The following is a 27,932-nucleotide window of genomic DNA, read 5'->3' on the forward strand; positions in this document are numbered from 1 at the left end:
TCCGCACACCACCACTGGCTGGCTTTCGCGGCGCACCCGCCCGTCGCCCCAGTCGGCCTTCCGGTTGCTTGGAATCGGCTTTCACGGCATCTTGGGAGTTTTGGTCCGGACACGGAGTCTTACTCTGCGCAGGCGCTTCCCTCTAGCTCCCCGCCGCCAGTGCGCAGTCGCACCCCCACCCTTTCCCGGGTCCCGCGCGCAGGCGCAGTCCGCTTCCCACTACGCGGACCGTGCCGCACACCAACAAACGAACAAGAAAAGTGGGGTAGAAAGAACTTTATTGGGCTCGGCTTCCAGCCTTGGCCACGCGGGTCCCGCCCGCCGCGGGCCCAGGTCACGGTGCGCCCCCACCACCCTCCTCCTCGTCGTCGGCCTCCACGTCGAGGCCCGGGATACCGCGGATCTGGCGCTGAAGCGCGCCGCCCAGCAGGGGCAAGGCCTCCTCCTCCTCCTCCTCCTCGGGGGGCGGCGGCGGTGGTGGGGACGTGGCCCCAGGGGCGGGCTCCGGGGGCACTGGGGGTTGCGCCGGCGCGCCCTCGGCACCCTCCGCGCCCCCTGCCGCTTCTACTAGCGTTCCCTCGTCCAGGGCCCCGCCCTCGGCCTCCTCCTGTTCCTTCTCTTCTTCGGGGCTATCCGTGAACGGGTTCTCACCCTGTGGGGAAGGGACACAGATACTGAAGGGAGGACCCGCGGGGACCGGGGAAGGGGGGGACCCCGGGGCGGCGCGCCTCACCTTCAGGTAGCGCTCCAGCTTCTTGCTGATGATTTTGTTGTTGAGGATGCTGCGGGCCACCATGAGCGAGGACTTCTTGGACTGCTCCATCATGAGCTGCAAGCAAGGCAGGCAGGGCTGGAGAGGCTGCTCTCGGCGCCAGAAAGCCCCCCTCCCCCACCTCTCCAGATCTGCGGAGCCCTTCCACCAAACCCCTCTACCCTTAGCACAGCTGAGGATTCTAACCACGTGGCATAGGTGGACAAGTGTACCTTGGGTACAAGCACGGAGCCCAGACCTAATCTTTGTTCAGATGCTCCATTTCTTCTACACCATACTTACTGTATTGATTAAAAACAAGTCTTTACAGCTGTACAGCAGAAATCTAATGTGCTTACATAAAAACTACAAACTGTGAACAAATTAAGAAACCTACTAAATGCTGAAGGTGCAACCCCCAACAAGAAGCCAACCGCCCATATGCAAGGGACTCGTTAGGATCAACAGGGAGAATATAAAAGTAGGAACACAAATGTCAAACAGCACATTTAAGGGATATACCTCCTTTTAACCCACAGAATCCCCAAGATGAAGAATTATACCCCAAATGTCAAGGTTCAGTGAAGAGAGACAGTTCTACCCCTGATGGTGAGAGGGCCAACTGTTTACTTCCTTTCTGGAAAGCAGTTTAAATAAAATGTATTAAAAATAAAAATGTCTCAGTAATTCATTATAGGAATCTATACTAGGACTTGGAAACATTCATGCACGTGGCTGCAGTAGTGAAAAACTGGAAAGCACCTAAATGTTCTTTTGTTAAATAAATCATACATTCAAAAAGATCACGGGGCAGTCCACAAATAGGGCTCATCTCTTCCCCTGTGTGATAAGAAAGGTGTGTGATGGGCGGAGTACAGGCAACTCTCACTTTCATCATTATAAAGATTATGCAGAAAGCTGTAAGCCGAAAGACAAGGATAAAAGCTATTTTTGTTGGCATGGGAAGGAGGGGCCCACCTCCAAAACCCTACTGCGGCCCCCCAGCCAACTCTATAAGTCATCATCTCCCTTGCTGTTTCTACTCCCCTTCCCAACCTTCACTTCTTTACTCATTTTCTCTACTGCTTGGGGAAAATACCAACAGACCTCAAGGTCTGTTGCTCAAAATGAAAAAATTAAAGATGCACAATTAGGATACTAGGTCAGCCCACTTCCTCCCCAATTCCTCACTTGCCAACACATTATCCTCCTCCCTGGAGGCACCAGAGAGGTACACACAATTCCCAGCTGAAGCCCATTTACATTGTTTCCAGATTTTTGCTACAATAACCAAACACCACCAAAATAACCTTAAATACTTCCATGTTGGTGCTTTTAATTTTACCAAACAGGTTCCCCAAAGTGACGTTGCCCCAGTACTCTGCAAAAAAAGCTCTAAGTTGTAGTAGGTGGAGCTTCCTCCACCTGTATTAAAACAATGTACTTATCCTGTGGCCTCCTCAGCAGCATCAGATGTTATCACTGTTGGATACTTTTGTGGTCCAATGAAAGAGAAAAGAATGTGTGCTCTCTCTCAGGGCATTGCCCTGCCCAACAGCAAAATCTGAGTGATCTGATACGCATGCTGGGCCACCTGCCCAGCGTTTCTATGAGGTCATCTTCTCCACAACCTCTGGGTTTCCTGGCTTGCTCTCAGGAAGGCTTTCTGTTACCTCAAGGTAAACAAACGATCTTCTAAATTTTGCTCTTATCTTTTATTTTTCACGTGTATTATTTCTGGAATTGAATATATGGTATGAGGTTAGGGGTCCAATTTTCTTCTCCAGAAATTTATGAGATAAACCATTGTCTCTCCATTGAATGGACATATAGGTCTATAATCCCTTCTCCACAAATCTGAAACCCAGAAGGAAAAGTTTTCCCCTAAAACTCCATTGTATTTTTATACCGTCTTTATTTATCCCACTTATATAAGTCACTTGAAGAATTACTTATGGTTCAACTACAAGTCACTTTCCCAGATCCTGCTAGGGATGTTAGCGATCATTACCGTGTAGACGTTCTGAAACCAAAAAAAAAAAAAAACAAAAAACCTGATTTGAAAACATCTGGCCCCAGGATTTCAGATAAGGAACCTGTACTGACTTTAACAGTTACTAAGTTCCAAAACATACTGGGATCTTTCATTAGACTCTCTAATCTGGTTCCACCATTTTATTACTATGTCAATATCACTTTTTGTTTTTAATTGCAGTGGCTTCCTAAAAGGTTATTACCTGAAAAACCAAGTCCCTGAACTCAACTACTGCCCTTTGTATAATTTTCTTGACTGTTAGACTTAATTCTACAACATAAAACTTTCAAACAATTTCATTTCGTCTCCCTCCCCAGAGTATGAATGGAATCCCATTAACTGTCCACATTAATATGTGGGGAGATGTAGTTTTGTTTTGTTCTGCTATTAAATCTCCGAAGAAGAACACTGTATATTCCTCTATTCACTGAAGTCTTATTTCATATCCTCGAGTTTAAGATCCCATACCTTTCTTCTTAAATCTATATTCCTAGTTATTTTGTGGATTTTGTCATTGCTATGAGTAGATTTTTCCCCATTTACATTTCTAACTGGGTATTACTACAATGGAGAAAAGCTATTACTTTTTGTATGTTATCTTAAATTCCCCTTCTTTGTCAAATTCTATTAATTCTAAGGCCATTTTGCTATAATCATTCAGCCTTGCTAAGAATATAGTCAGATTATTTGCATAAAAAGTTTTCATTTCCAGTATTTCACACTCACTGATAGTTGCTAATTTCTTTTTTTTTTAATGTGTGTCGTTTTTTTTAACATTTATTTTTGAGAGACAGAGTAAGACAGAGCATGAGTGGAGAAGGGGCAGAGAGAGAGGGGGGACACAGAATTCAAACAGGCTCCAGGCTCTGAGCTGTCAGCACAGAGCACGACATGGAGCTTGAACTCACGGAGTGCGAGATCATGACCTGAGCTGAAGTCGGACACCTAACCAACTGAGCCACCCAGGCGCCCCTGATAGTTGCTAATTTCTTATCAAGCCATCCTTATATTCCAGAAACGAATTATACTTATATAGTGTATTACATGCTTGAATTGAATTGAATACACTGGATTGGTAATTAGTAATTTATACTTAGCACTTTTATTCTTTTTTATTTTTTTTTACTATTTTATCTTTAAGTACTCTCTGCACCCAATGTGGGGCTTGAACTCACAACCCCAAGATCAAGAGTTGCATACTCTATTTGACCAAGCCAGCCAGGTACCCCTACTTAGCACTTTCATTCTTTAATACTAAACTGATCTACAGTTTCATTTTGGCATTATCCTTATCAGAGTTTTGGAATTAAGGTTAAAAAGTCTTCCTAAAAATGCAATGGGGGATGGACTTTCAGCATGGAATCCTGACAAGCTATGTGGACCTGCTCCCTGGTGAAACTGATGAAGACTATAAAACACCACAACCCTTTCAAGTCAAGGGAAATGGTCCTAAGGACATACAGTGAATGAAGAAACACTAAGGAAAAGCTACTAAAACTCAGTAAAGATTGTGAGTTGTGGTGGTTTAAACATGACCTGTTGCTTTCTTGCCTTTCCCAGTTCAGAGTGATGGGAAAACCCACTCCAGATGCTGCAGCCCAACAACACAGGCCTCGGACTCTACCCAGCTCATCACAGTTGGAAGTCCGCATCTTCTCAGGAGGCACAGAAAGTCATCAATTCTCATTCTGAGCTACCTGCTGTGGAAGCTAAGTTCTAGACAAGTTCATCTGAGAGATGGTGGCGCCCTTCTTCTCTCCAGCCCCCCATTCATGGAATGGAGGCTTGACCTAGGGCACAGTATGTTGAGAATAGTAGGTTTCACACTGCCCTAGCTCTGACTTGTTTATAAAGCAGAGGTCCTGTGCCTTGGAGAGGCAAACCAAACCAAGACCAGAGGCTACAGCTGTCACCTTCTCTCCCCAGTCTCTCCTAAAGCAGCAGGCACTGAGAAAGCAACACTGCATAATCCCCACACCCAGCTCCAGAGTCTAGGTGCAGGTTTTACCCAGGGGTAGGCCTTAAAACAAGGAGCTCCCAAATCTCTTCCCAAAGGAACTTACTTTATTCACAAGACTGTGAAGAAGTTCAAGACAGGAGGGTATGCAGAAAAACAGGGACACTAGTAGATTTGATAACAATATAAACTAAACCATCAGCTTCCCTGGTTACCAGAACCAGTAGGACAGTTAAGAAGAGCCTCCAGGGCTCAGAACTCTCAAACCATGACCTCAAAGATGATTCCTATAGAAGAGTGTGGATTTGTTTAATTGGATCAGATTGGAGAGCAATTTAATGCCTCAAGGCATTGCTGAAAACAACACAGCCATCAGTCAACAATTTGTATAGTTTGTAACAGCTAAGGGTAGTCTAGGCAAGAAAAAAAAAAAAAACCCTGTCAAAACCATTGTTATCCCAGGGTGGCTAGGCCCGCTCACAGCTTCCTCATTCAAGGCACCCTAGCAAAGGTTTCACTCCGGCAGAGACTTAAAAAATAATTTGACTAAACAAACAGATAAGCAAATATAGTAGCAAGACTGTGGTGGGGGTAGGAAGAAGAGAAAAGCATAATCACACGGTCTCATCAAATAGAGAATATCAGTAAAGAGACAAATTATAAAAAAAAAAAAACAACAAAACAAAAACAACTAAAACAAATCTTGGAGCTGGAAAGCGCAATCACTGAAATGAAAAATTCACTAGATGGGCTCAACAGATTTGAACTGGCAGAAGACTTAGAGAATCTATAGATTGGTAGATATGATCTGAAAAACAGAGAAGAATGAAGAAAAACAGTCTCAGACAACCTTGGAACACCATTAGGTGACCCAACATACGCATAATGGAAACACCAAAAGAAGAGGAGAAAGAGGCAGAAAAAAATACATGAAGAAAAATGTAGGCAAACTTGCCAAATCTGATGAAAAATTTGAATGTAGAGATTCGACAAACTCCAAGTAGGATAAATACAAAGAGATCCATAAAAGACTCCTCGTAATAAAAATGCTGAGTCAAAGACAAGGGAAAACGCCTGAAGCAGAAAAAGAAAAATGAATCATCACTTAAAAGGGAACCTCAATAGGTTAAAAGTTGGTTTGTCACGAGAAACAAGGCCAGGGGGCAGTGAAATGACACTGAAAATGCTCAAAAAGTGTCAACCAAGATTCCAGCGCCCAACAGAGCTACCTTTCAGAGGTTAAGGTGAAATAGAGACATTCCCCAAAACGAGTACCTGAGAGAGTCCGCTGCCAGCAGACCTTGTAAGAAGCACCAAAGCTCTTCAGGCTGAAAGCAAGCGGCCCCAGACAGTTATTCAGATCCATGTGAAAAAATAACAAAGGTAATTATAAAAGACACTATGAATGTATAATTCTTTGCCTGTCTTCTCAACTGACTGAAAAGAAGTTGTATAAAACACACACACACACACACACACACACACACACACACAGAGTACTGTTTGGCCTGTAACATAGAGAAATATGTTTGCCAATAACAGCAAAAAGAAGGTGGGGGGACTAAAGTTGTATTGAACTAACAAGGAAGTGGGAACTTGAATCCACAGGAAGAACACAAATGAAGAGAACCAAAAATAAAAAATAAGAAGGCTAATGTAACAAAAGCTACAAATATATAATTGCTGCCCTGTCAGCTTCCTTATTTTATTTATTTATTTATTTTTAAGTAGGCTTGGGGTATCTGGGTGGCTCAGTCCGTTGAGTGTCGACTTAAGCTCAGGTTATGATCTCAAGGTTCGTGAGTTCGAGCTGTGTATCGGGCTCTCTGCTGTCAGCACAGAGCCCGCTTGGGATCTTCTGTGCTCCTCCTCCACTCGTGCATGCACTCTTTCTCCCTCAAAAATAAGTAAACATTTTAAATAAAATAAAATTAAGTTAAAATACAATACAATACAATACAATACAATACAATAAAATAAAAGTCAGCTTCATGCCCAGCATGGAGCCCAATGTGGGGCTTCGAATTCACGACCTTGAGATCAAGACCTGATGAGCTGAGATCAAGAGCTGGACGCTTACCCAACTGAGCCACCCAGGTGCCTCTCTTCCTGTCAGCTTCCTTTTTAAAAGACATAATATTATGTAAAGCAGTAATTACACTGTTATTGTATCATTGGCTTTATGTTATTGGAACTACAACACATTTAGATAAAATACTATGTATAATGGTAATAACACAAAAATCTCCCATGTAGAGAGAGCTATATGTGAGTAACTTAATCCCACTGAAATTAGGCTATTGTACCTTAAAGAGATTAGTTAATATGTGTAAGATAAGGCCTAGAGAAACCACTCAAAAAATAATGCCTAAAAATGTAGCACAAAAAATATCATTAAGGAAATTAAAAATTAATTAAAACCAAAACCAAACCAAAACAAACAACAAAAAAAAATACAGGGGGTACAGAACAAGAAATGTAAATCTAATAATCTCAACAATAATATTAAATGTGAATGGATTAAACGAACCATTCAAAAGATCATCAAACCAGAGGGGAGGGTTCCTGGGTGGCTCAGTTGGTTAAGCATCCGACTCTGGATTTTGCATAATCACAAGATTTGTGAGATCAAACCCCACATCAGGCTCTGCGCTGACAGCGCGAAGACTGCTTGGGATTCTCTTGCTCCCTCTTTCTGCGCACGCGTGCATGCGCGCTCTCTTCCAAAATAAATAAATAAACTTAAGGAAAAAAAAAAGATGATCAACATCATCGTCATTAGAGAAATCCAAATAAAAAATAAACCGTGGATACCATTTCAAACCCACTAGGATGGCTAGAATCAGAAAGATAATAACCAGTGCTGGAGAGTATGAAAAAATTGGAACTCTCACACAGTTGCTGACAGGGAATATAAATGGTGCAGCCACTCTGGAAAACATCTGGCTATTCCTCAAGAAGTTAAACAGTTACTTTTGACCCAGACATTCCACTCCTAGACACATACACAAGAGAAATAAAAACATATACCCACACAAAAGCTTGTACACAAATGCTCAAATATTTATAACAGAATAATTTATAATAGCCAAAAGGTGAAAACAATCCAAATGCCCAAATTAATGAATGGACAGACCAAAATGTGGTCTATGCATGCAAGAGAGTATTATTAGGCCATACAAAGGAATGAAAATCTGACACATGCTACCTGGATGAACCCTGAAAACGTTATGCTAAGTGGAAGAAGCTGATCACCGAAGACCATGTATTTTGTGATCCCATTTACATGAAATACCCAGAGACAATATACAGAGACAAAGAGTATATTAGTGGTTGCCTAAGACTAAGGAAGCATGAAGCATGGGACAGGAGGGGTGGGGAGTGGGGGGAGAGGAATGACAGCTAAAGGGTTTCTTTCTGAGGTGATGAAAATGTTCTATAATTGATTATGGTGATGGCTACACAACTGTAATATATTAAAAACTACTGCATCGTACAGCTTATATGGGTAAATTGTATGATATACGATTTGTATCTCAATAAAGCTGTTACCAAAAATAATAATTAGAAGGTTTCCATTCATTTCCATAGTCGGAATCTCTAAAAATACGACATTGAAATTATACTCAAATCTCCACATATCAATGATTTCTGGTGCTTTCTAAGTATCTTCTGTCTTTCCTCACCCTTCCAAATCCCTCTATTAGTAGTTATGGTTTTTTCTTTTTTTAAGTTTATTTACTTGAGAGAGAGAGGGAGAGAGCAAGGAAGAAAAGAGAAAGAGAGAGAGAGAGAGAGAGAGAGAGAGAGAGAGAGAGAGAGAATCCCAGGTAGGCTCCAAGCTGTCAGTCAGTGCAGAGCCCGACATGGGGCTCAATCTCACGAACCACAAGATCACAACCTGAGTCGAAATCCAGAGTAGAATGCCTGATCAAATGAGCCACCCAGGTGCCCCTCTTCTCTTCTGTAAACTTCTTTTAGGATCAATTTGGAGTTCATGTTTTAGTAGCTATCCTCATGTCACCTAGATTTTCCACATTTTAATATTATGCACGATCCATCCTCTGTCATCTGCTCTCTGCCTACCCCTTATCAGCTCCCAGTTCAAAATCCCAGTCATGGCAAGACCCCTACAAGATCTCCTCAACCACCTAACCGCATCCCACTGTTGAGAATTAGTGCACCAAGAAAGACCAGAAATGAATCTGATGGCCGTGGAAAAAAGTTGAGAAATGCTATTTCCTACACTTCCCCTGGTTGTCATCATCTGCCCATAAATCCCCTTCACCTTCCTCCAGGTGATGGCAGTCAAGCCTCACTCTGGCCCAGACCTGGTCCTAAACTTCTCAGCTCTCTCCCTCCATCCAGACCAGATCTCTAACAGCCACCACCACCTCAATCACAAAACACCCACCCTAACTTCTATGCTAGGCACTGGGGATACACTGGAAAACGAGACTGAATTTGTTCACCTTCTTGCCGGACTCGCTCCTTTCCCTGTACCATATACCTACCCCCCCACCTTAGCAGCAGCTCTGGCCACCTAGTTACCCAAGCCAGAAACCTGAGACATCCCAGACTCCCGGTCATTTCCTTTCTCCTCCCTCGAAAAGCGGAGGCCCCCCTCTATCTCGGTACTACAGCAGTTCCTCCACTCCCCGCTCCGCACCGTCTCCCTCCACACCAGGTGCAACACCAACTCTAACCCCGTCACAGTGCCTGACCTAAAAACTCTGCTGCTACAGGAGTGAGCCCAGACCGTCATCCCAACCCTTGTGAACCTCTGAAGCCCCGACCCCTCCTCCAGCAGCACTTGCACTGCACACTTTTTGTTTGGTTTCTGAACCTATTCTGGCTGGTGGCCCCTATGCACACAGAGGCCCCCATATCCCATAGCGTTACAGTCCAGCTCTGATGACACCTTCTCCCACACAGGGTCCCCATTTCCCTCCCCTCTCCCTGTAGCTGTACTGACTGCACTGGGCCGGAAATGTCTCTATCTGCCTGCCCTGCCACACTTCCTACAGTTCCTCATGGGCAGGCAGAGGTTATAACCCCAGGACCTTCCCAGATGCCTCACCAAGTCAACCCACAGGATGGCAGGTGAACACCCGTGGCCACTCACCCTGCGGTTCCGGTTGTGATCCATGGTCTTGAGGTGCTTCTGGATGATCCCAAACTGCATGGGGATGAAGAGGTCACAGGCTGCACAGTGAGCTGCCTCTACCTTCTTCACAAAATGCTCCATGGCAATTTCTGTAGGGCGGAGAAGGGGAGTCACCACTGGTTCCAGGTGCCTAAGACAGACCCAGCACTTTGGGAAAAACACCAGACCAGCTCCTCACCTCGCCCTGCCACTTCCACGTGGGCCTGAGGCTGTTCTCGCTGACCCTCCCTGGGGGAACAGAGGGGTGTCGTGACCCCACTCAGAACCAGAGGAGGGCAGGCTGAATCCCTGCCTAGTTGGAGTGTGATGGAACCTCCTTACCTTGGGTAAGATCTTGGTCTCTGTAGATCTGCTGAATCAGACCATCAAGATCCTCCACGGTTTTCCGGAGTTCCTCTGTCTTCTTGGTCTTGTTGGCGACATACTCCTGCCAAAGACACCGAGGAGATTCCAAAGATTGTGTGGCTGCTCGGGGCGCCTGGGTGGCGCAGTCGGTTAAGCGTCCGACTTCAGCCAGGTCACGATCTCGCGGTCCGTGAGTTCGAGCCCCGCGTCGGGCTCTGGGCTGATGGCTCAGAGCCTGGAGCCTGTTTCCGATTCTGTGTCTCCCTCTCTCTCTGCCCCTCCCCCGTTCATGCTCTGTCTCTCTCTGTCCCAAAAATAAATAAACGTTGAAAAAAAAATTTAAGATTGTGTGGCTGCTCTATGTTCCAAGGAGTCCGAGAAGCTAAGAGCAGCTGTGCCGCTCTAAGGCTCACCTGCAGGAAATCGGCCGTCTGCTTGGGGAGCTTGGTGCCTACGTATTTAAAGTGCTCCTTGTGGAACTTGCTATCGAGATGGCTGGCCATCTCCTCCTCGTAGAAGGTCCGGTATTTGCAAAGAGAACACACAAATTGGATCCTGCCACAGGAAAGAAACGAAGGGCTGAGGCCTCGAGGGTCCCATGGTACAGCGCTGCTGCCTCACCCAACCCAGCTGCGAGCCCTGAAACAGGCCTTGCTCACGGGCCTCTGTCGTTCGGTCCCAGCAGGGGGACAGGCTGGGACCAGTGGGGTTGGGAGTAGAAAGGGACAGAAAGTCTGCAGGCTGCAGTTACTGCAACGTGGGGGACAGGGGAGGAGCTCTTCCTTCCCAGACAGGAGGCTGAACCCTGAGGCAGCAGCTGCTGCAACAGGCAAGGAGTCGCTGGAAGGTTGCCGGTGGGCCTCTCTACCAAGGCTGGGCAGGAGCTTGTGCACTTGGCCCAGCTGGGGACCGGAAGGAAGGATGCCCTGGCGTGAGCCAGGTGGCCCTGAGGTGCAGAGCGGAGTACGCAGTCCCGAGGCAGGGCCCGAAAAGGTGCTGCATCTTCCTTCTGGGTCTGGGGGACTGAAAGGCCCAGCCCATCCTCTGCTCAGAATGCTTGGGGGTGGTGTCGGGAGGGATGGGAGGCAAGCAGGCCTGGGCTCCTGCTGCCTCATCTTCCTCTTCCAAGAAGAGACCAGTCTGAGCTGGAAGGAGGGCGCCCGCCTGGCCTGCCAGAGGGCAGCCTGGAGTCACCTGAGCGAGGTGCTCTGTCTGGGCCTGGTGTCCACAGCAGAAGCCCGGGGTCTGGGGCCTGAGCTGGAGCAGGCCGCCGTGGCAAGGGGCGGAGGAGGCCAGCCGCCACCGAGGCCTCGGGGCGGGTCCCTACCTCTGCCGGACGTCCTTATCTGGGCCACGGGGTCAGCTTTGTCTGGAGAGCCCAGGGGCCGGGCGCCGGCGAGGCTGAGGAAGGTCCAGCAAGAGCAAGAGTCTGAGGCGGAGGAGGAGGAGGAGGCAAGCGCCAGTGCGGGAGCCCTGAGGGCAGACAGACCCGACCAAGGGGCGTGAAGGGCTCAGCCGCAGACAGGCCCGGCCTGACAGGGCCGGCGGGCAGGGCAGAGGGCAGGCCCAAGGCTGCCACAGCCCACAGGTGCTGCCATCTCTCCTGGGCGCGGCGACGGCCTCTTGGCAGCTAGCTGGGGTGGCACAGGCGCCTTGGACCTCGAGTCTCTGATGAGCTGGCCCCCTCCCGCAGGGGCAGCGGGCCCCCAGTGCACCTCGGGGCTCGTGCGCCGAGTGACCTAGCGCTGGAGCTTCTGGGCAACGGTGCCGAGCAGTGTCGGGTCTCAGGTCAAAGACGCTAGCGGTCGCCAGGCGGCCGCAGTGGGGCAGGGATGGAGTCAGGCCTTGGGAGCTGGGCCTGGCGGGAAGCAGGGTCCATGCACGGCCGAGCAGGTGGCAGCTCCCAAGGGAGGCCAGAGGGCGGCGAGGCGGCAGAGCTACGGCCCTGCTCTTCAGGCGGCAGCCCCCGAGCGAGGCAGAGGCAAAGGAATGGAGGGCAGCTGGTTACCTTTCCACCATGCGGTCTCGCTGCCGCTTTTTCTGCTTATCCTGGCTCTTCTTGCCTGCCTGCAACTTGCGCTTGATCTGACCACTATCGTCCTGGGTGCTGAGGGCCCCTGTGGAAACAGAGGGCATAGTCACTAGCCTGGCTCCACCAGGTCGGGGCAGGCCCTGGGGCCTCTGGCTGGATCACCCGCCTTCTACTCCAGATAGTCCATCCTGAAAGCAGCTGTCCGAACAAGGACTCCGGCCACGAGCAGGGCTGGGTTCCCTGGGCTGGGCAGGGAACCATTCTGGCCTAGGTCCTGAAGAGGGGAGGACACAGGCTGACCCCACTGCTCTCCAGAACACCCACATTCCACAGAGTGGGCCCCAGGGAGGCTGGAAGGCAAACAGAAGCCATCTTGGTGGGGACGCTGGCACAAGTTCAGAGGGGCCAGGTGGTGGGATGCAGGGAGGCCATGGCTGAGGCCTAAGTGCAGCCCCCAGAGGTAAAGACCCCAAAGCTCACAGGGCTCGGCCCACCCCCCACGGCGCACCGCGGCAACAGTGGGCTGAGGCTGGATTTACTGTTAGGTACCTGCTGGCGCTCATCACTCAGGTAGGGGGACACGGACTCCCAACAGGGGCTGGAGAGGCGCTAAGGGAGAGGACACGCAAACCAGAGCCGTAAAAACTCCACCGAGGGTCCCAGCTCAGACACCAGCCACTGAGGACTCGGAGCTGTGCGCTACTGGAGGGTAGGGCGTATGCCTGGGGTTCCCCCCAACTCTCTTGCTTGCTGCCCCCACCGAAAGGTAAAGCCAATGCGCTAGGCAGACAGGGACCACTGCCACCCACAGCCTCTGTCTGGGAAGAATGGGGGGGGGGGGCAGAGTGAGAAGGGAACAGAGGAAGAGGAGCCCCCCGCCAGCACATGCCAGCCCCACAAGGGAGGGCCCCAGCTGGCCGCACATCTGTCATAGCCCTGCCCTCAGCTGGATCCCTCCAACTGTGAGTGCCTGGAAGCGCCGCCCCAGCACCTAGGCCGCTCAGAAGACTCACCCTTTTCTGCATCCTCTTTGCTTTCTTCTTTGCCTTCTTCTTTTCCCTCTTCATCTTCTCCTTCCTAGAACACCATTTCAAATGCCCCACGTTAAAGCGTGTACAGTTATTTACAAAGGCTCTAAATGACAAGGCCCTGCTATGTACCAAGCACGGAGCCTCACATCCTCCCAGCAGCCCTTGCACAGGGGGGGCTCATTCCACCGTCTCCTGATAAAGAAACCTGGGCTCTGGCTGTGTGGCCTGCTCGCAGCCCATGCTCTATCAGATCTCCACCTCTCTCGTGTTGGTCACACGTGTATGACCAGGATGGCCCGTGGCCTCCGTGGAGGGCCCTGCTCTGCAGCACAGGGGCTCAGCCAGCCCGCTCTTCATAGGCCCCACCTGCTGACAGCACACAGGGCCCGGCCACTTACTGCTCTGGAGCCCTTCTCCACAGCCTCAGCGCCTTCAGTGCCCTCTGCGGCCTCCCCCTCAGTGCCCTCATCTGAAAGGCAAAACAACACGAGTTCAGTCCAGGAGCTCCATGGGGCAGGGGACAGGGGCAGCAGCCCAGTGCCCCAGCTCACCATTATCTGAATCACTATTATCCGAGCAGTCCGTCCGGGTGGCTTTGCTGTCTGGCTCATCAGGACTGCCGCACTGCTTTCTCTTCTTCTTCTTGGTCTGGATCAGAGAGAAGGAGCTGCGTCAGGGTGGGTGGCTCTAGGACCCTCGCTCCACCCAGTCAGGGGCCCAGAGGGACGGCCTCCTCCACTCACCCGGAAGTCGGCTGTGGTCCAGGTCTTCCAGGTCCGCCTCATCTGCTTCATGCCATTGCCAAACCCGAAGCCAAAGCGGGAGCCACCTGGGAAGGCGCCCCCGCCACGCATGCCCTGGAACATGCTGTACTCGGGGATGATGTTCTGGGAGAAGAGGGAGGGCAGCCGGGAGGCACCAGGCATGCACTGGCCCCGGGCCCCCATAGGGTCTTCCCACATGCGCCCATAGCCCGAGGCCATCGGCCGGCCACTCCTGGAGTCCCGGGCCCAGCCCTGAGCCCGTGGGCCAAAGGTGTCGCCGCCACGCATGCGGAACTGGTCACGGTAGGCATCGTACTGGCCCTCGTAGGCCATTTCCATCTCAGGGTCAAGTTCGCCATAGTCGTAGCCTGACCGGTATAGGTCGCGCTCACTCAGAATGGCCCTCGAGTCACAGGCCTCATAGGAATCATATCTGCAGAAGCAGGTGGAAAGCATCAGGGAGGCCCTCAGGTCTCATTACCCTTGGGTGTAGCCTACTGTTCCTGCCTTTCCCAGTAGCTCCCTGTCCTGGAGATGGGAAATCCCACTCTAACCCACCCCACCCTGTCAGAGAGGCACAGTGTTTAAAAATGCCAATAAAAAGGTTTCTCGGGAGCCCGTGCACCAGCCTGGGGACCCTAAGAAAAAGGACAATAGGGTGGAGAGGGTCTCAAATAGGGGCAGAGATACCCCACGGCCCTTACGAAGCATGTACATATGTATGTGGTAACCACAATGCCCAAGGCTGTACCTCAGGGTACAGAGCCAGGCAGTCCAGCAAACGAATGCTTGTCCAAAAGGGCTGATAATGTCCATGAGAAACCCTGTGCTGGTCTCATCCCCCTTGGCTGAGGGAACTTCCAGCACTCCAAAGGTCCTCACCACCCAAAAGGAGAGGGGAGACAAAGTGGAGAGGGTTTCCCAGGAAAGATGCTGTGAGTTTGCCCAGGGCCTAGAAAAAGAGCCCTATCACATTAACCTTGTGGGATGGAACCCTCCATAGCAACTGGGAAGGCAGGCCAAACCTCCCTCCTGGGAGAAAGAGAGCGCCACACAAAGCTATTCTAACAGTGGGAACAGCCCACATACCCCCCAGCCCTGGCCCCACACGTCAAGCAGGCCTAGGGGCCCCTTCATGCAAAGCTGGGCACCCAAGCAGCAGCAGCAGCTGCGGGAGAAGCAGCCGGCACCACCTGGTCACTCCCTCCCCTGTCCTGCCCCCCAGCCCCAGACTGCAGAAAGAAGGGGCACAAGTAGCCGGCACCTGCAGAGAAGGGGTCCACCTGGCCACTGAGCAAACAGCCAAGCCCCTCAGCTGCAAGCACAGCGGCTGCCAAGCAGGAGGACAGGGGGCATGTCTGGGGCTCCCCCCACACTTTTTGCTTGCGACAGAGCCAGAGCATGAAAGTCCCTCTGGCAGCCTCTGCTCCCCAGTGGCCCCGGGGCCTCACCTGAACCCACCAGTGCCCGGCCGGACCCCTCCTTACTCTCTGTTCTCCTCCCATCTGTCAGTTGGAGCCACGAGGCTGCCCCACACCATCACATGCCCTCCTCACTGAAGCCTCTCACTAGGGCACTAGGACTTCTATGCCGGCACCAGTTTAGACAGTAACAGACGCCCACACCTGATGCTGTGGAATCAGGCAGGTCTAGGTGGCAGGCCCAGCTCCACCACCTGCTCCTAGGTCCCTTTGGGCAAGGGATGTGACCTCTCATGCTTTGAGCATGAGGACAACAACAGTGCCTCACAAAGGTGCTTTTGTGGCCCAAGAGGTACACGTGGGTCAGGCTCAGAAGAGCAGACAGGAAGTGTCCACATCTGCTCTGTCTCTTATGTGGGGATGGCCCAGCTCGCTGTGGTCTGCCCCAAGGACTCATCCCCCCCACCAGCCCTATCTGAGGATACAAAGCCTCAGGAGAACTCCTCCAAATGGCCGTCTCCAGAAGGAGGGGTCACTTAACACTCTGGTCCTGAGAAGAGCCATTTGGAGGACAGTGAAACTGGCCCTGTTAGGGCTTGTTCCTCACCCTACAAGCTGGGGGAGAGGCTGGCCACCAGGCAATTGCAAGGGGCAGGGAGGGGGCCCAGGCCAGAGAAGGGAAGCGCACTGGACCCCAAGCAGTCTTTGGGAGCCCCAGCTGCAAAGCAAGAAGAAAGGAAGCAGACATAGGAGGCGGTTCAAAGAGGGAGACGCCAGTAGGCAGCAGGCGCCCCTGCAGAGTCTCACCCCTGGGCAGACCCCCACTCACCTTTCTCCACCTGAGCCGTACATGCCTCCTTGTATCATGTCTGTCTCCAAGTGTGGCACCATATCTAAGCGCTGGTTAATTCTGGACAAAACGGAATCGGCACTGGCGCTACCCGCGGCACTAGGGTTTGTATTTGTGTCAGAGCTAGGCATTTCCCAAGAGTTTGAAGTGGCCATACCATACCCATAGTTGGTGGTGTTATCCTGGCCATAGCCATAGCCATAGCCATAGTTCTCGTAGCCTGCAATGAGGAAGACAGAGACAGACAGAGATGGCAGGGATAGGGAGAGGAGACGCACACAGAGACGGCAAGACAAACACAGAGACAAGGACATCTGTCACAGAGACAAAATGGGGACCCTAGCCACCTCAGGCTGGGTGGGCCCTAGCCACAGGACCTCCTGTGAAAGAGCAGCTGGCCCCAGAGTCCCCGGGCCCCCCGAAGATACCTCCCGATACACTTTGGGCAAGCTGGGCAGTGGTAGAAACACAACCAGTTTAATCCCAAGGGACAGGAGAGCCATCATGGGAATACTTGCCTCTGTTTGTCCCAGAGTTCCAAGTTCCATATCCTACAAACAGTAAAAGCGTAATTACATCTACAATTGATGACAATACAACAAGAGCTTACTTCAGACACAAAGACGATGATTCCCAGTATCTGACTGATTACAGAAGACTGAATCTCCCCCGGGAAGCCCTGAGCTTCAGAGCACTACATAAACGACCCAGGTCACTCCCTAACCCTGGTGCCCAAACTTCTGTGGCTCTGACCAGCTCTTAAGGGCCCCCTCTTTGCCAACACTGTCAGCTAAGGAACTGGCTCTTTACACTCCTCCCCGAGGAGCCAGAATTAGATTACCCCAACTTCCTGCTAAGCACCAATCAGAAGAGGAGACTGGATGCCGGTGCCTCACCGACAATGCTGTACAAGAAGTTCGGCACAGAGCCCACATCCACTCAGAAAATCACATCACTCAAATCACCCAAAAAAGCCATCTAGAACAGAGAAACTGACCATCCTACTCTTCCAAGCATATGCCTTAACAAGGAGGGCCACCATATCCTTGAATTACATGTGTGTGCTATGCTAAAACACGTTAGCAGAGGTAAGGACAAGGCACAACTCCTACCTTGCAAAAGCTATTGAGAGGACAATCTGGATTATAAACCAAATATGCTCTGGATTTTATCACAGCACATGAGAAAAATCAATTCCTTCAGGAACATAAAGCCAGTGAGAACTGACAAAGTGCAAAGCCAAGTGGGAATTCCAAGTCAAGCAAACACGGTTCCTCTCCCCAGAGGAGTCTACCAGAACAGTGACCACTTTTCCCATGTCTCTGGGGAGACTCCAGACTTGCCTCCTACTCCCTATTGTCTCTACCCTGCAGATAGACAAGACATGTTCATCCCAAGGCAGGGACCAAAGCTCAGTGAGATGGCAGCATGATGAATGGCAAGAGTCCAGCCACAAGAGAGCAAGAGTGTATTAACTTGAAAAGATGGAAAAGCGCAGGCCAGGCGTAGACCCGAGGTCCTACACTCAGGTTCCTCCTCAATCCAGCACATAAACAGAATGGGGAGGTGTCAGAAACCAGCAAAGAACCCTAGGTGACCATTAAATCTAATGCACCTCGAATGCCAGAGCTCACAAAGCAAAAATCCTTTCAGTTGGGAAAACCAAAGCAGAGGCTTCTCCTTCATTCAGTTTTTCAACTATCAATCGGAGAACGCAAAAGCACAGTCTGGCAGTGCTGGGCACGGCTCAGGCCGAGAGCACTGCTCACTAAAGGAGCCACTTCTAACTAGAAAGCAGCAAAGGGACAGCCCAGAGCAGGAAATCAGGCGAGAGACAAGTGGCAAAGGAGAGTTCTGACAGGCAAGAAAAGAGGCTGGCAGAAGCACACAAGGAATAATACACACTTCGCTGAAGCAGCTAACAAGAGCCCAGTCGTGTGGATGTTTGCACCAGGAACAGTGGACACCAGCTATTCAAAAGGAGAAAGGACTGGGAAGCACAGGCAGACCCACTGGGGCTCTGCTTGTGAGGCCTGTATATGGTCCCCCAGAGCTTTAGCCACCGAAAATCTGCCAGCACAGAGCAGGGAAGCACAAGGAAAGGAAGCAGGAATGGGCACTAACTCTGTAAACACAAGGACAGGTGGGTGGACAAGTAGGTGATGGCCCGATGACAGGACTCAGCAAGCACTCTCCAGGTACTACTTGCTATGTCCAGGGCAACTCAGACTCCCTGAAGGGATTCCCCACAAGGTGCCTTCAAAGGGAAACCATTGTCTACACCATGAGGCCTGGGGAGTCCCCAAGACCTGTCCCTTCCAGAAGAACATCACAGCTCACTTCACCCCCAGAGGGGATGAGACCAGTGCTGACGTAGGGAATTTTAGGGACGTAATTTTTTTAATAAGAGAAAAAGAAAAGTAGATGGTCACCATAAGCAAAACTTATAGAACAAAAACATAAAACAATGGAAATGTTCAACTTCAAGGAATAGTTATCCAGATTACAGCCTACCTTCTCGGTGACAAAGCTCATATAGGCATCAAAAAAGAATCCACTGGGGTGCCTGGGTGGCTCAGTCGGTTAAGCGTCCAACTTCGGCTCAGGTCATGATCTCGCCACTCGTGGGTTCAAGCCCCGCATCAGGCTCGGTGCTGACAGCTCAGAGCCTGGAGCCAGTTTCGGATTCTGTGTCTCCCTCTCTCTCTGTCCCTCCCCTCCGCCACCCCCCGCTGTCTCTCTCTCAAAAATGAATAAACATTAAAAAAAAAAAATCTGTTAAGCCTTATATAGTACGAGGAAATGCTTCTAACAGTAAGCAAATAAAGGAAGACAGACAATTCTATCCACCCATAAATTATTCAACTACCTAAATTAGGAATGCTGACAAAAGTATTAAAATGGTGGGGCACCTGGGTGGCTCTGTCAGTTGAGTAACTGACTCTTGGTTTCAGCTGAGGTCATGAGTTCACGGTGGGGAGTTCGAGCTCCGCATCAAGCTCTGTGCTGACTATGCAAAGCCTGTTTGGGATTGATTCTGTCTCCTCTCTCTGCCCCTCCTCAACCCTCTCTCTCTTTCTCAAAAATAAATAAATAAATGATAAAAATAATAGAATAAAATAAAATGGTGGGGTCTCGAGTGACTGTTTTTCAAAATGTTAAAGTTGCTCTATTGCTCTTGTAATTTAAGCCAGAAGGAAATATAAAATGGCCTTTATTCTTTCACACGACTGCCTACATAAACAAACCTCAAAAAAAAAATCCATACAGGTTATAAGAATAAATGAGCTTAGCAAGGTTTATTACAAGGTCAATAAATAAAAATCAACCCAATTTCTTCAAATTATCAATGACCGATTGAAAACTGAAGCTTTAAAAGGTACCATTTACCTTGGCACTGACAGTAGGAAATATTTGGGTGTAGATACAACAAACTACGTGCAGGATCTGTGTTTTGAGAACTACAAAACTCTAATGAAAGAAATCAGGCTGGCTCAGTCTGTAGAGCATGCAACTCTTGAATCCTGGGTTGTGAGTTCAAGTCCCACGCTGGGTGTAGAGATCACTTAAAAAACAAAATCTTTTTAAAATTTATTTTGTTTAATGTTTATTTATTTTTGAGAGAGAGAGTAGGGGAGGGGCGGAGAGAGAGGGAGACAGTCCCAAGCAAGCTCCACACTGTCAGCACAGAGCCTGACACGGGGCTCAAACCCACGAACTATGAGATCATGACCTGAGTGGAAACCAAGAGTCAGACGCTCAAATGACTGAGCCACCCAGGCGCCCATCTTTTTTATTTTTATTTTTTTAAGTTTACTTATTTAGAGAGAGAGAGAGAGAGAGAGAGAGAGAGAGAGAGAGAAAGAGAGAGAGAGAGAACACACAGGCGTGATAAATTGGACTTCATCAAAATGAAGAACTTTTGTTCTTCGAAATTCACTTGACAAGAGGAGAGATGATCCTCAGGCTGGGAGAAAAGATTTGCAAATGGCACATCTGTTAAAATGCTTGTGCCCAGAATTTATAAACCAGAAGGAAAATAATTCAAAAAAGATGTGCAATCTGGACTGTTGTTTGATTAAAAGGGGTGAGGCAGACAAGGCAGGATAGGGAAGCCATACAAACCAAGTCGCTTCTCATTTATGAAATACCAGATACCTCCATACTCAATTTCAAAACATTCTCTAAGTCTCCCTCTCCCCCGGGACCAGATGCTAATACTTCAGGGAGCTTACTTAGGTCCACTGATTCAGTGACTCTTGAGGTAATGTCAGGGTGTAGGCTTGGTCTTTCCCCAGACCCTAGTAGTAAAACAAATTACCCATCTCAGCAATCAAGGCATTATCCTTATTAATTCCAAAGAGGGCTCCTTCTCACAGACACCAACAGTCACAGACCACAGAAAGACTGGTTTTATTGGCAGTTAGGGTTGCCAGAGCATACCCAGAGAACATCTGTGGATTCTGTTGAGTGGCTATTTCTGAATTAGAGAATTAGCATGTCTGATCACAACTGAGAAATCAATCGGACACTGTCCCTCAACCCTATGTGAGGAACCCGCTGGCTTGGGACGGTCTGTCTCTAAAAACCCTGCTAGATTCAGACAGGCAGCTTCTCTCGTACAGAGGTCCCACACGCTACATTGAAGCTAAACTGATGGTTTGGTTTCTAGCTCAGACCATCCTTTGGACTTTGGCCACTCTCCTTCCCAGACCCTCAAGGGAATTTTCTGAACCCACACTTTGTCCCAGACCGTATGTGCTTCTAAGAAAATGTTACGGGGTCAAAGGAACCAATCATTTACAGCTCCAAGAACTCTAGCCTGCTCAGTCAGCAGCCATCTTTCCCATAATTGTCTCCAAGGGAAGCACCGGCTATTCTAACAGCCCACCACACCATTTTATACAAGTTTGCATTTGGAAAAGCAAGGCAGGGCAAAGTCAAAGGCAACTGAGAAGACACCAGAGCACTCACCCTCTGGTTCCCAGGGGCCCACACTTACCATAGTCACAGGTAGGCTGAGCGCTCGTGTCTGAGTATGTCGACTGCAAAGTGGTTTCAGATCCTTGGACAAAGCCTAAATATATGCACAGTGTGGTTAATTTCCCCAAACAAGCCATGTGGAGATGACCTAAGATTACCCTTTGGTGTAGACTGGCTGGCAGGCCCTCTCCTCAATGGAAAGCCTCCAAAAATTCTAGCTTCTGAACACTTTAATTATACCTCCAGAACATATTAGCCAATGAAAAGATGGGCTATATTTAACTCGCTACACCAGAAGAACTGGACAAACAAAAGTTTAAACATTGTAAACCAAAACTTCGTTTTGATAAATCAGTACCCAAACCATTCAGTTAAATGAGAAAAATACTTACATCAAATGACTGAAACATGAGCCAATTCAAACAAGGATGGGACTTGGTTCTGAACAATACTAAGACAAATAACACCCCTTCCCTTCCCCCAAATCTGACACCAAAACTGCTTTGTATTTTTTCTCATTAAAAAAATGTGTACATTACCTCTTCAATGCAATTACTTGGGGTGAGCACGTTTATATTGGGTAAATATTATACATGGCATGTGTATTACTTCCTGTTTTCTCAACTCTCAAACGATTTCTTAGCTTAAAATGAATTAGTACCAACTAAAGAAAACTTAAACCTCTACCAGAAACTACTCTTAAATGATGAACCCTGATAGTATTGTTAAAATTACATTTAAAAATATTATTTTTAGGGGTGCCTAGTGGGTCAGTTGGTTAAACGTCAACTCTTGGTTTTGGCTCAGGTCATGATCTCAGGGTTTGTGAGTTTTAAGCCCCTCATCAGGCTCTGCACTATTAGTGCAGAGCCTGCTTGGGATTCTCTCTCTTCTCTCTCTGCCTCAAAATAAATAAACATTTAAAAAATGATAATGAAATATTATTTTTAAGTAATTTACCCTTAGCACTGAAACTATGAAGGATACCATAAGAGGCAATATTTGCGTTTTCTCAGCAGAGCCAACTCCTGACAAATTAAAGCCAATGACTTTGACAGCTTTTTTACAGCAAAAGCATACACCAAGTGCCTCCCCTCGGGGTGGGCATTCACATGTTGACAGTCTCTCTAGCTCATCTTTTAAGACCAAAGCAACAAAGATGGCCGCCAACATCAGCCAACACTGAACAAGTGTCTCCCCCGCAGGGCGCTAAGAGCCTTTTTATTTTATTTCATCCTCACCACAGCCAACAAAGGGGACAGGGCCAACATCCCTTACCCTGCAATTCCAAGTCCAAAAAGGTCTGAAAACCAAGTGTTCTCCTCAAATGTGGTGCCAACACTCATTGTGGGGCAAAACTGACCTGTGAGGATAATTACGATTTTTCTTTACCCAATTTGGTATAGAAATAATGCATTTAGTTACAGGGTGCTACCCCAGACCCCAAGTGCTGTGGAATGTCCTTCTCTCAAGCTAGAACTCTAAAATATACCCAGCTCCAAGGGTTTCAAACAAAGATCGGTGGACCCACACTTTAGCCTTACTTCCCAGAGGAGGGAATTGAGACTGGGCAGTGGTGAAGGAGAGAGTCCCAAGTATCCACCCCAACCTCTTCACCTTTCCTAATGAAAGAGGGGACATTAGAATGGATTCCCTCCAGGGGCCATCCCAACATGCCTACAACATAAGCACTGTCCACAAGAAACACTGGAAGCGTGCTTTGTTCGGTTCACCCATGGGGAAGCCCCACAGTGTACACACAAGTAGCCTACGTTTACCTTCTCCGTTGTTTGCTCAACTAGCTTTCTGAAACCTCTTTGTTCAGCAATATGGCCCCCCGCAAAATGGCTCCAGACTTCAGCTACTGTGGTTTGTACACAGTGCAGCCGCAGCTGGAACCTACCACACCCTGACAGGATTACTAACTGGAACGCAGTACGAAAGGTGCAGAGCAAAAGATCTATGTCTATTCAAAGGAGAGGCGCCCTAGTTCTTCCCTGGGAAAAAGGAAAGACAATCCACCAAACCTTCAGAGGTCAATGGCAACCTCTGCTCTAGTTTGGTCCTCCCCATGTTAACATTTTGTTCCACGATACTGTCTCTAGAGCAAATTAAGCTCCAAGTATGAATAAATTTTTGTCCGGTTCCAACCTTCTCTCCTTGGTTCGGTTTACCAGCCTGATCAGCTCTAGATGAGAAAATAAAATAAGCAAGGGTTTGACCCTACAAACCTAAGGCTCAGGCATGGATTTATAATTATGTATCATAACCCTTCCTTCTTGGTCAGACTGACATCTTTTTTACTCAAAAATACATAAAGCTTCTCAGGTTTTTTTTTTTGTTTTTTGTTTTTTTTTTGTAAGTTTATATTTATTTTGAGAGGGGGAGAGAGAATGTAAGCGGGGGAAGGGCAGAGAGAGAGGGAGAGAGAATCCCACGCAGGCTCTACGCTGAGTCACCCAGGCTCTCCAAGCTTCTTTTTTTATTCCCCAAGTTTTATTCTTTTTTTGGAAGGAGTTCCCTTGAAGAAATGACAAAAAGTGATAAACACTAGAGGTCAGGGCACCTAGGTGGCTCCCTGGGTTAAGTGTCAGACTCTTGATTTCTGCTCAGGTCATGATCTCCTGGTTAGTGAATGAGTTTGAGCCCCGCGCCAGGCCCTGTGCTGACAGTGCGGAGCCTGCCTAGGATTCTCTCTCGCCTCTCTTTCTCATGAGCGCCCGCTCTGGCGCGCTCTCTCTCCCCCTCTCAAAATAAACAAACATCTAAAAAATTCTAAGAACCAGAAGACAACTGGAATGAAGTTAGGTTGCCTCCAGCCTGATGGTAACCAGCCTCCAAGATGGCCTCTTCGGATTCTTGCCTCCTGACATTATGCCATCCCTTCCCAAACCAATAGAGGTAGCCTGCGTAACCAGTAAGACCGCAGAAACCACGGAGTACGACTTCCCAGGCTCTGCCTTGCTCTCTTAGATCATTCTAAGAGATGGAACAACAGCCCACCACGTTGTGAGGAGACGCAGGCAGGCTTGTGGAGAGGCCCACTTGGTGGGGAACCAACAGCTAGCATCAACCTGCCAGCTGTGGGAGTCTGAGTCACCTCAGAGGTGGATCCTTTGGCCCCGGGCAAGCTTTCAGATGACTACAGTCCCAACGACATCTAAAACGTAACCTCATGAGAGATCCCAAGCCAGAACCATTGAGCTAAACCACTTGTGCATTCCTAACAACACCAAACACTGTGTGAGATAAATGTTCTTATAAAAGGATTGGTAGTGTTTCAGACCTTTCTCTGAAGGCCTGATTCTGCATTTTTCTCTCCTGTTTTTCCACTGCTCTCATCCTTCCCCTTAGTGCCACAGACAGGGCCTCCTTTCCCAAGTACACACAAAGAGACTGAATTCAGGGGCGCCTGGGTGGCTCAGTCGGTTAAGCGTCCGATTTCAGCTCAAGTCATGATCTCACGGCTAGTGAGTTCAAGCCCCACGACGGGCTCTGTGCTGACATTACAGAGCCTGGAACCTGCTACAGACTCGGTGTCTCCCTCTCTCATTGCCCCTCCCCCGCTTGCGCACGGTCTCTCAAAAATAAAAACAAACATAAAAAAGTTAAAAAAAAAAAAGAGAGACTAGGTTCAAAAGCTGGACAAATCATCAAAAAAAAAAAAAGCTACTGTAATCATTTTCTATGCGTAATAATCATGGTAACATTTGCGTCAAGTCCTCCAGAACTCCTCCTTAAAGGCAAAGAGTTGTCTGAAATGTGACTTAAAAAGCTTTTGACTTTAGGGGCGCCTGGGTGGCGCAGTCGGTTAAGCGTCCGACTTCGGCCAGGTCACGATCTCACGGTCCGTGGGTTCGAGCCCCGCGTCGGGCTCTGGGCTGATGGCTCAGAGCCTGGAGCCTGTTTCCGATTCTGTGTCTCCCTCTCTCTCTGCCCCTCCCCCGTTCATGCTCTGTCTCGCTCTGTCCCAAAAATAAATAAAAAACGTTTAAAAAAAAAAAAAAAAAAAGCTTTTGACTTTAGTGGTCTACTTCTTTAAAGGGAAAGACTCACATTATAAAGCTGCTGTGGTTTTCAGTTGATCAAGACCAAGGAAAAAGTAATCATCACCCCATTAGCCTGACTCCCTCAGTGAGCCAGGAATTAAAGCCTACCAGATCTGGAGTTGAACTTGAGACCTGGCCATTAGTGACCTAACTCAGTCTCCTTGTCTATAAATGTAAAATGCTCCCTCATTAAGCTACTCCACAGCACCCGACCATCCATCTTCTGGTTTCCTCAGCAGTCTTGCCCCTAAAAACCAAAGAACTGTCTTCCACCTCCTGGTAAGACTTGGAGAAAACGATTACATCTCAATTCCGGAGTTGTCAGCCGCGACCCAACTGACTTTCCTCCTGAACCAGGAAAGCTACGGAAAGCCTAGGGCAGGGCTGTCCAACCTTGGCACTACTGATAATCCACTGTGGTGGGGTCCATCTGGCACGTCACAGGATGGTTAGCAGCATTCCTGGCCTCCATCCCCCAGATGAGGGAAGCAACCCCACCCCCGGATGTTACAACCCAGAACACCTCCAAACACCGCCAAACGGACCGGGGGCGGGGTGGGAAGGCAGAATCGCCCCTGGTTGAGAACCACCACCGGGCAAAGGGATGGTTACTTGAAAAGCTAGAGTTCTCACCAAGCTCCTGGCCTGGGGGCCGGAAGAGGGAGGCCTGGCACCACTTCCTTGCAGAAACCAACGTAAAACAGCCTACAGAACGGCCCCAGAGGCTCCGGTTCCATCGTCAGCCCCCGAACATTCTAAGCAGAATGTAGGTTACCTGGCAACCACACTTTCTCGAGCCTGATACCCCCATTAAACGGGGAGGCCTCGTCTATGGCTCCGAGCTGAGAGGCCTCATCTGTTACTGCCAAAGGCAAACCCAGGCGGCCTTTCAAAGTCCTCCAGGGATAATTTACAATCGCCCAAGCATCTCCCAGGGCCCCCTCTCTCGATCTCATCAGCCACCCTCCCCTCTGCTCAAATCCCACCGGCCTCCCTAGCTGCTCATCTAACAAGCCAGGCCGTTTCTGCTCCTGGGCCTTTATGCCAACGGCACCCCTGACCAGACACCCTGAACTCCCTCACTCCATTCAGGTCTCTGCCCAAATGTCGCCTCTTCACAGCGAGCCCAACCCCCTCCCCCTGACCCCCCGCAACAGAGCAGCCGCCGCGGAGTACTGACCGCCGGGGAATACATCCTATATTCATTTGTTTTCCTGCTAAGATCTGCCCGTTAGCTGCTTGAGGATTTCCTGCCAATATTCCAGCGCCTGTCCAGCACCTGACACGATGAATCTGACAGATGGTGAATGAATTAACACAGAAACCGGTCACTCCTCGCAAGGCTCAGGCTCAGCCCTTTGGCTCCGAGGCTCCCCGCTCGGCCCGAACCCTGCAAAAATGTACTGATCGCCTGGGGCCAGGAGCCTTTCCTAGCCCGGAGCACGCAAAGGGGCTGGGAGGGGTGGGTGGCTGCGGCGTTTTGCAGGGAAACTGCGCGGGGGGCAGGGTGCGGCAATGGCGACGGCAGCCAGGCCCGGCGACCGATCTCAAGGGCTAAGGACCCGAAAAAGGGTGGCCTGAATCTGGGTCTGAGGAGACCGGGCCAAGGGCAGAGGTGATGGGCTCAGAGAACGCAGGCGCCCAAGGCCAGGGCCCTCGGACACCAGTGACAGAAGCCAAGACCTCGGGCTGCCGAGAGCCAACACATTCAGCCGCAAGCACAAAGAACTGAGACGCCAAGGCGCGAGGGGGGCGAACCTGAGGCGATGGGCCCGCGGCGCCATTTTGTGACCGCAGAGAGGACAGCGTCCAGGCCCCGGGGGAGGTGTGGGAGAGCCCAGTGCGGCTCTGGCACGTCCCTGTCCCTCCCCACCCGACGCCCGACCCCTACCCTGCCGGGCCCACCTGTATAGCTCATGGCAGCAGCTAACACCGCAACCAAGGACTCCGGCGGCTGCCCCACACGTCCGACGCCGGGATAGCGGCGGCTACAATCCCCGGGGCCCCTTCTAACACAACCGAACCCGCCTCCCAACCCCGTTGGCTCGAGTCGGATCCCCGCTTTATTCCTATTGGATGCCAGCGCCGTCTATCCCAGCCCATCCTCATGCCAGAGGCTGATGGTGCTGCCGATCTGGCGAAATCCCCGCCCCCTTTTATTCTAAGCCCGCGATGATTGGCTGAGAGAGGCAGGCCAAGAGACCGTAGAAATCGAAGGGGCGGAGCCGTGTACTACGGGAAGACTTGAGGCCCAATCGTGGCTGGCGGAAGGAACGCCTGTGCCCTGGAGGACCGCCAGAGGGAGCCGGAACCTCCGCGCAGCACACTGCTCCAATCTCGGCCCTGCTACTGAGGTGCTGTGTAAACCTAGGCTGTTTCTTAATTTCTCTGGTCTTCAGCTCCAAAACGAGCACAGTAAAGCCATGCCAGAATGAAAATTACAATTAAGCCCCAAACAAGATACTGGGCATACGTTCAATCAAACATTTGAGATAATATATGTAAAGAAATCAGTCCAGGGTGCGGAAATGTTTTGTTACTGATGGT

The 27,932-nt window shown here is 49.5% G+C and overlaps 1 protein-coding gene across 3 annotated transcripts; it reads right to left on the reverse strand.

Annotated features, from left to right (window-relative positions):
- Window positions 1–261: 261 nt before the first annotated feature.
- AKAP8L (A-kinase anchoring protein 8 like) lies at window positions 262–27,392 on the reverse strand. Of its 3 annotated transcripts, XM_030303014.1 has the most exons (15): window positions 27,291–27,392; window positions 21,356–21,430; window positions 16,872–16,904; window positions 16,516–16,573; window positions 16,333–16,413; window positions 14,062–14,515; window positions 13,870–13,966; window positions 13,717–13,787; window positions 13,301–13,364; window positions 12,264–12,372; window positions 10,669–10,810; window positions 10,232–10,337; window positions 9,869–9,999; window positions 734–829; window positions 262–652 (listed from the first exon to the last, which is right to left on the reverse strand). In XM_030303014.1, exons 1-15 carry the CDS (start codon window positions 27,301–27,303, stop codon window positions 335–337), a joined length of 1,848 nt encoding a protein of 615 aa, XP_030158874.1. In that variant the 5' UTR covers window positions 27,304–27,392; the 3' UTR covers window positions 262–334. The 3 variants fall into 3 exon arrangements, with proteins under 3 accessions (XP_030158874.1, XP_030158865.1, XP_030158882.1); XM_030303005.1 differs by having other exon boundaries at window positions 16,333–16,573; XM_030303022.1 differs by lacking the exons at window positions 262–652; window positions 734–829 and adding an exon at window positions 10,089–10,138 and having other exon boundaries at window positions 9,894–9,999; window positions 16,333–16,573.
- Window positions 27,393–27,932: the final 540 nt, after the last annotated feature.

Source organism: Lynx canadensis, chromosome A2, assembly GCF_007474595.2.
Source record: "Lynx canadensis isolate LIC74 chromosome A2, mLynCan4.pri.v2, whole genome shotgun sequence".
NCBI lineage: Eukaryota > Metazoa > Chordata > Mammalia > Carnivora > Felidae > Lynx > Lynx canadensis.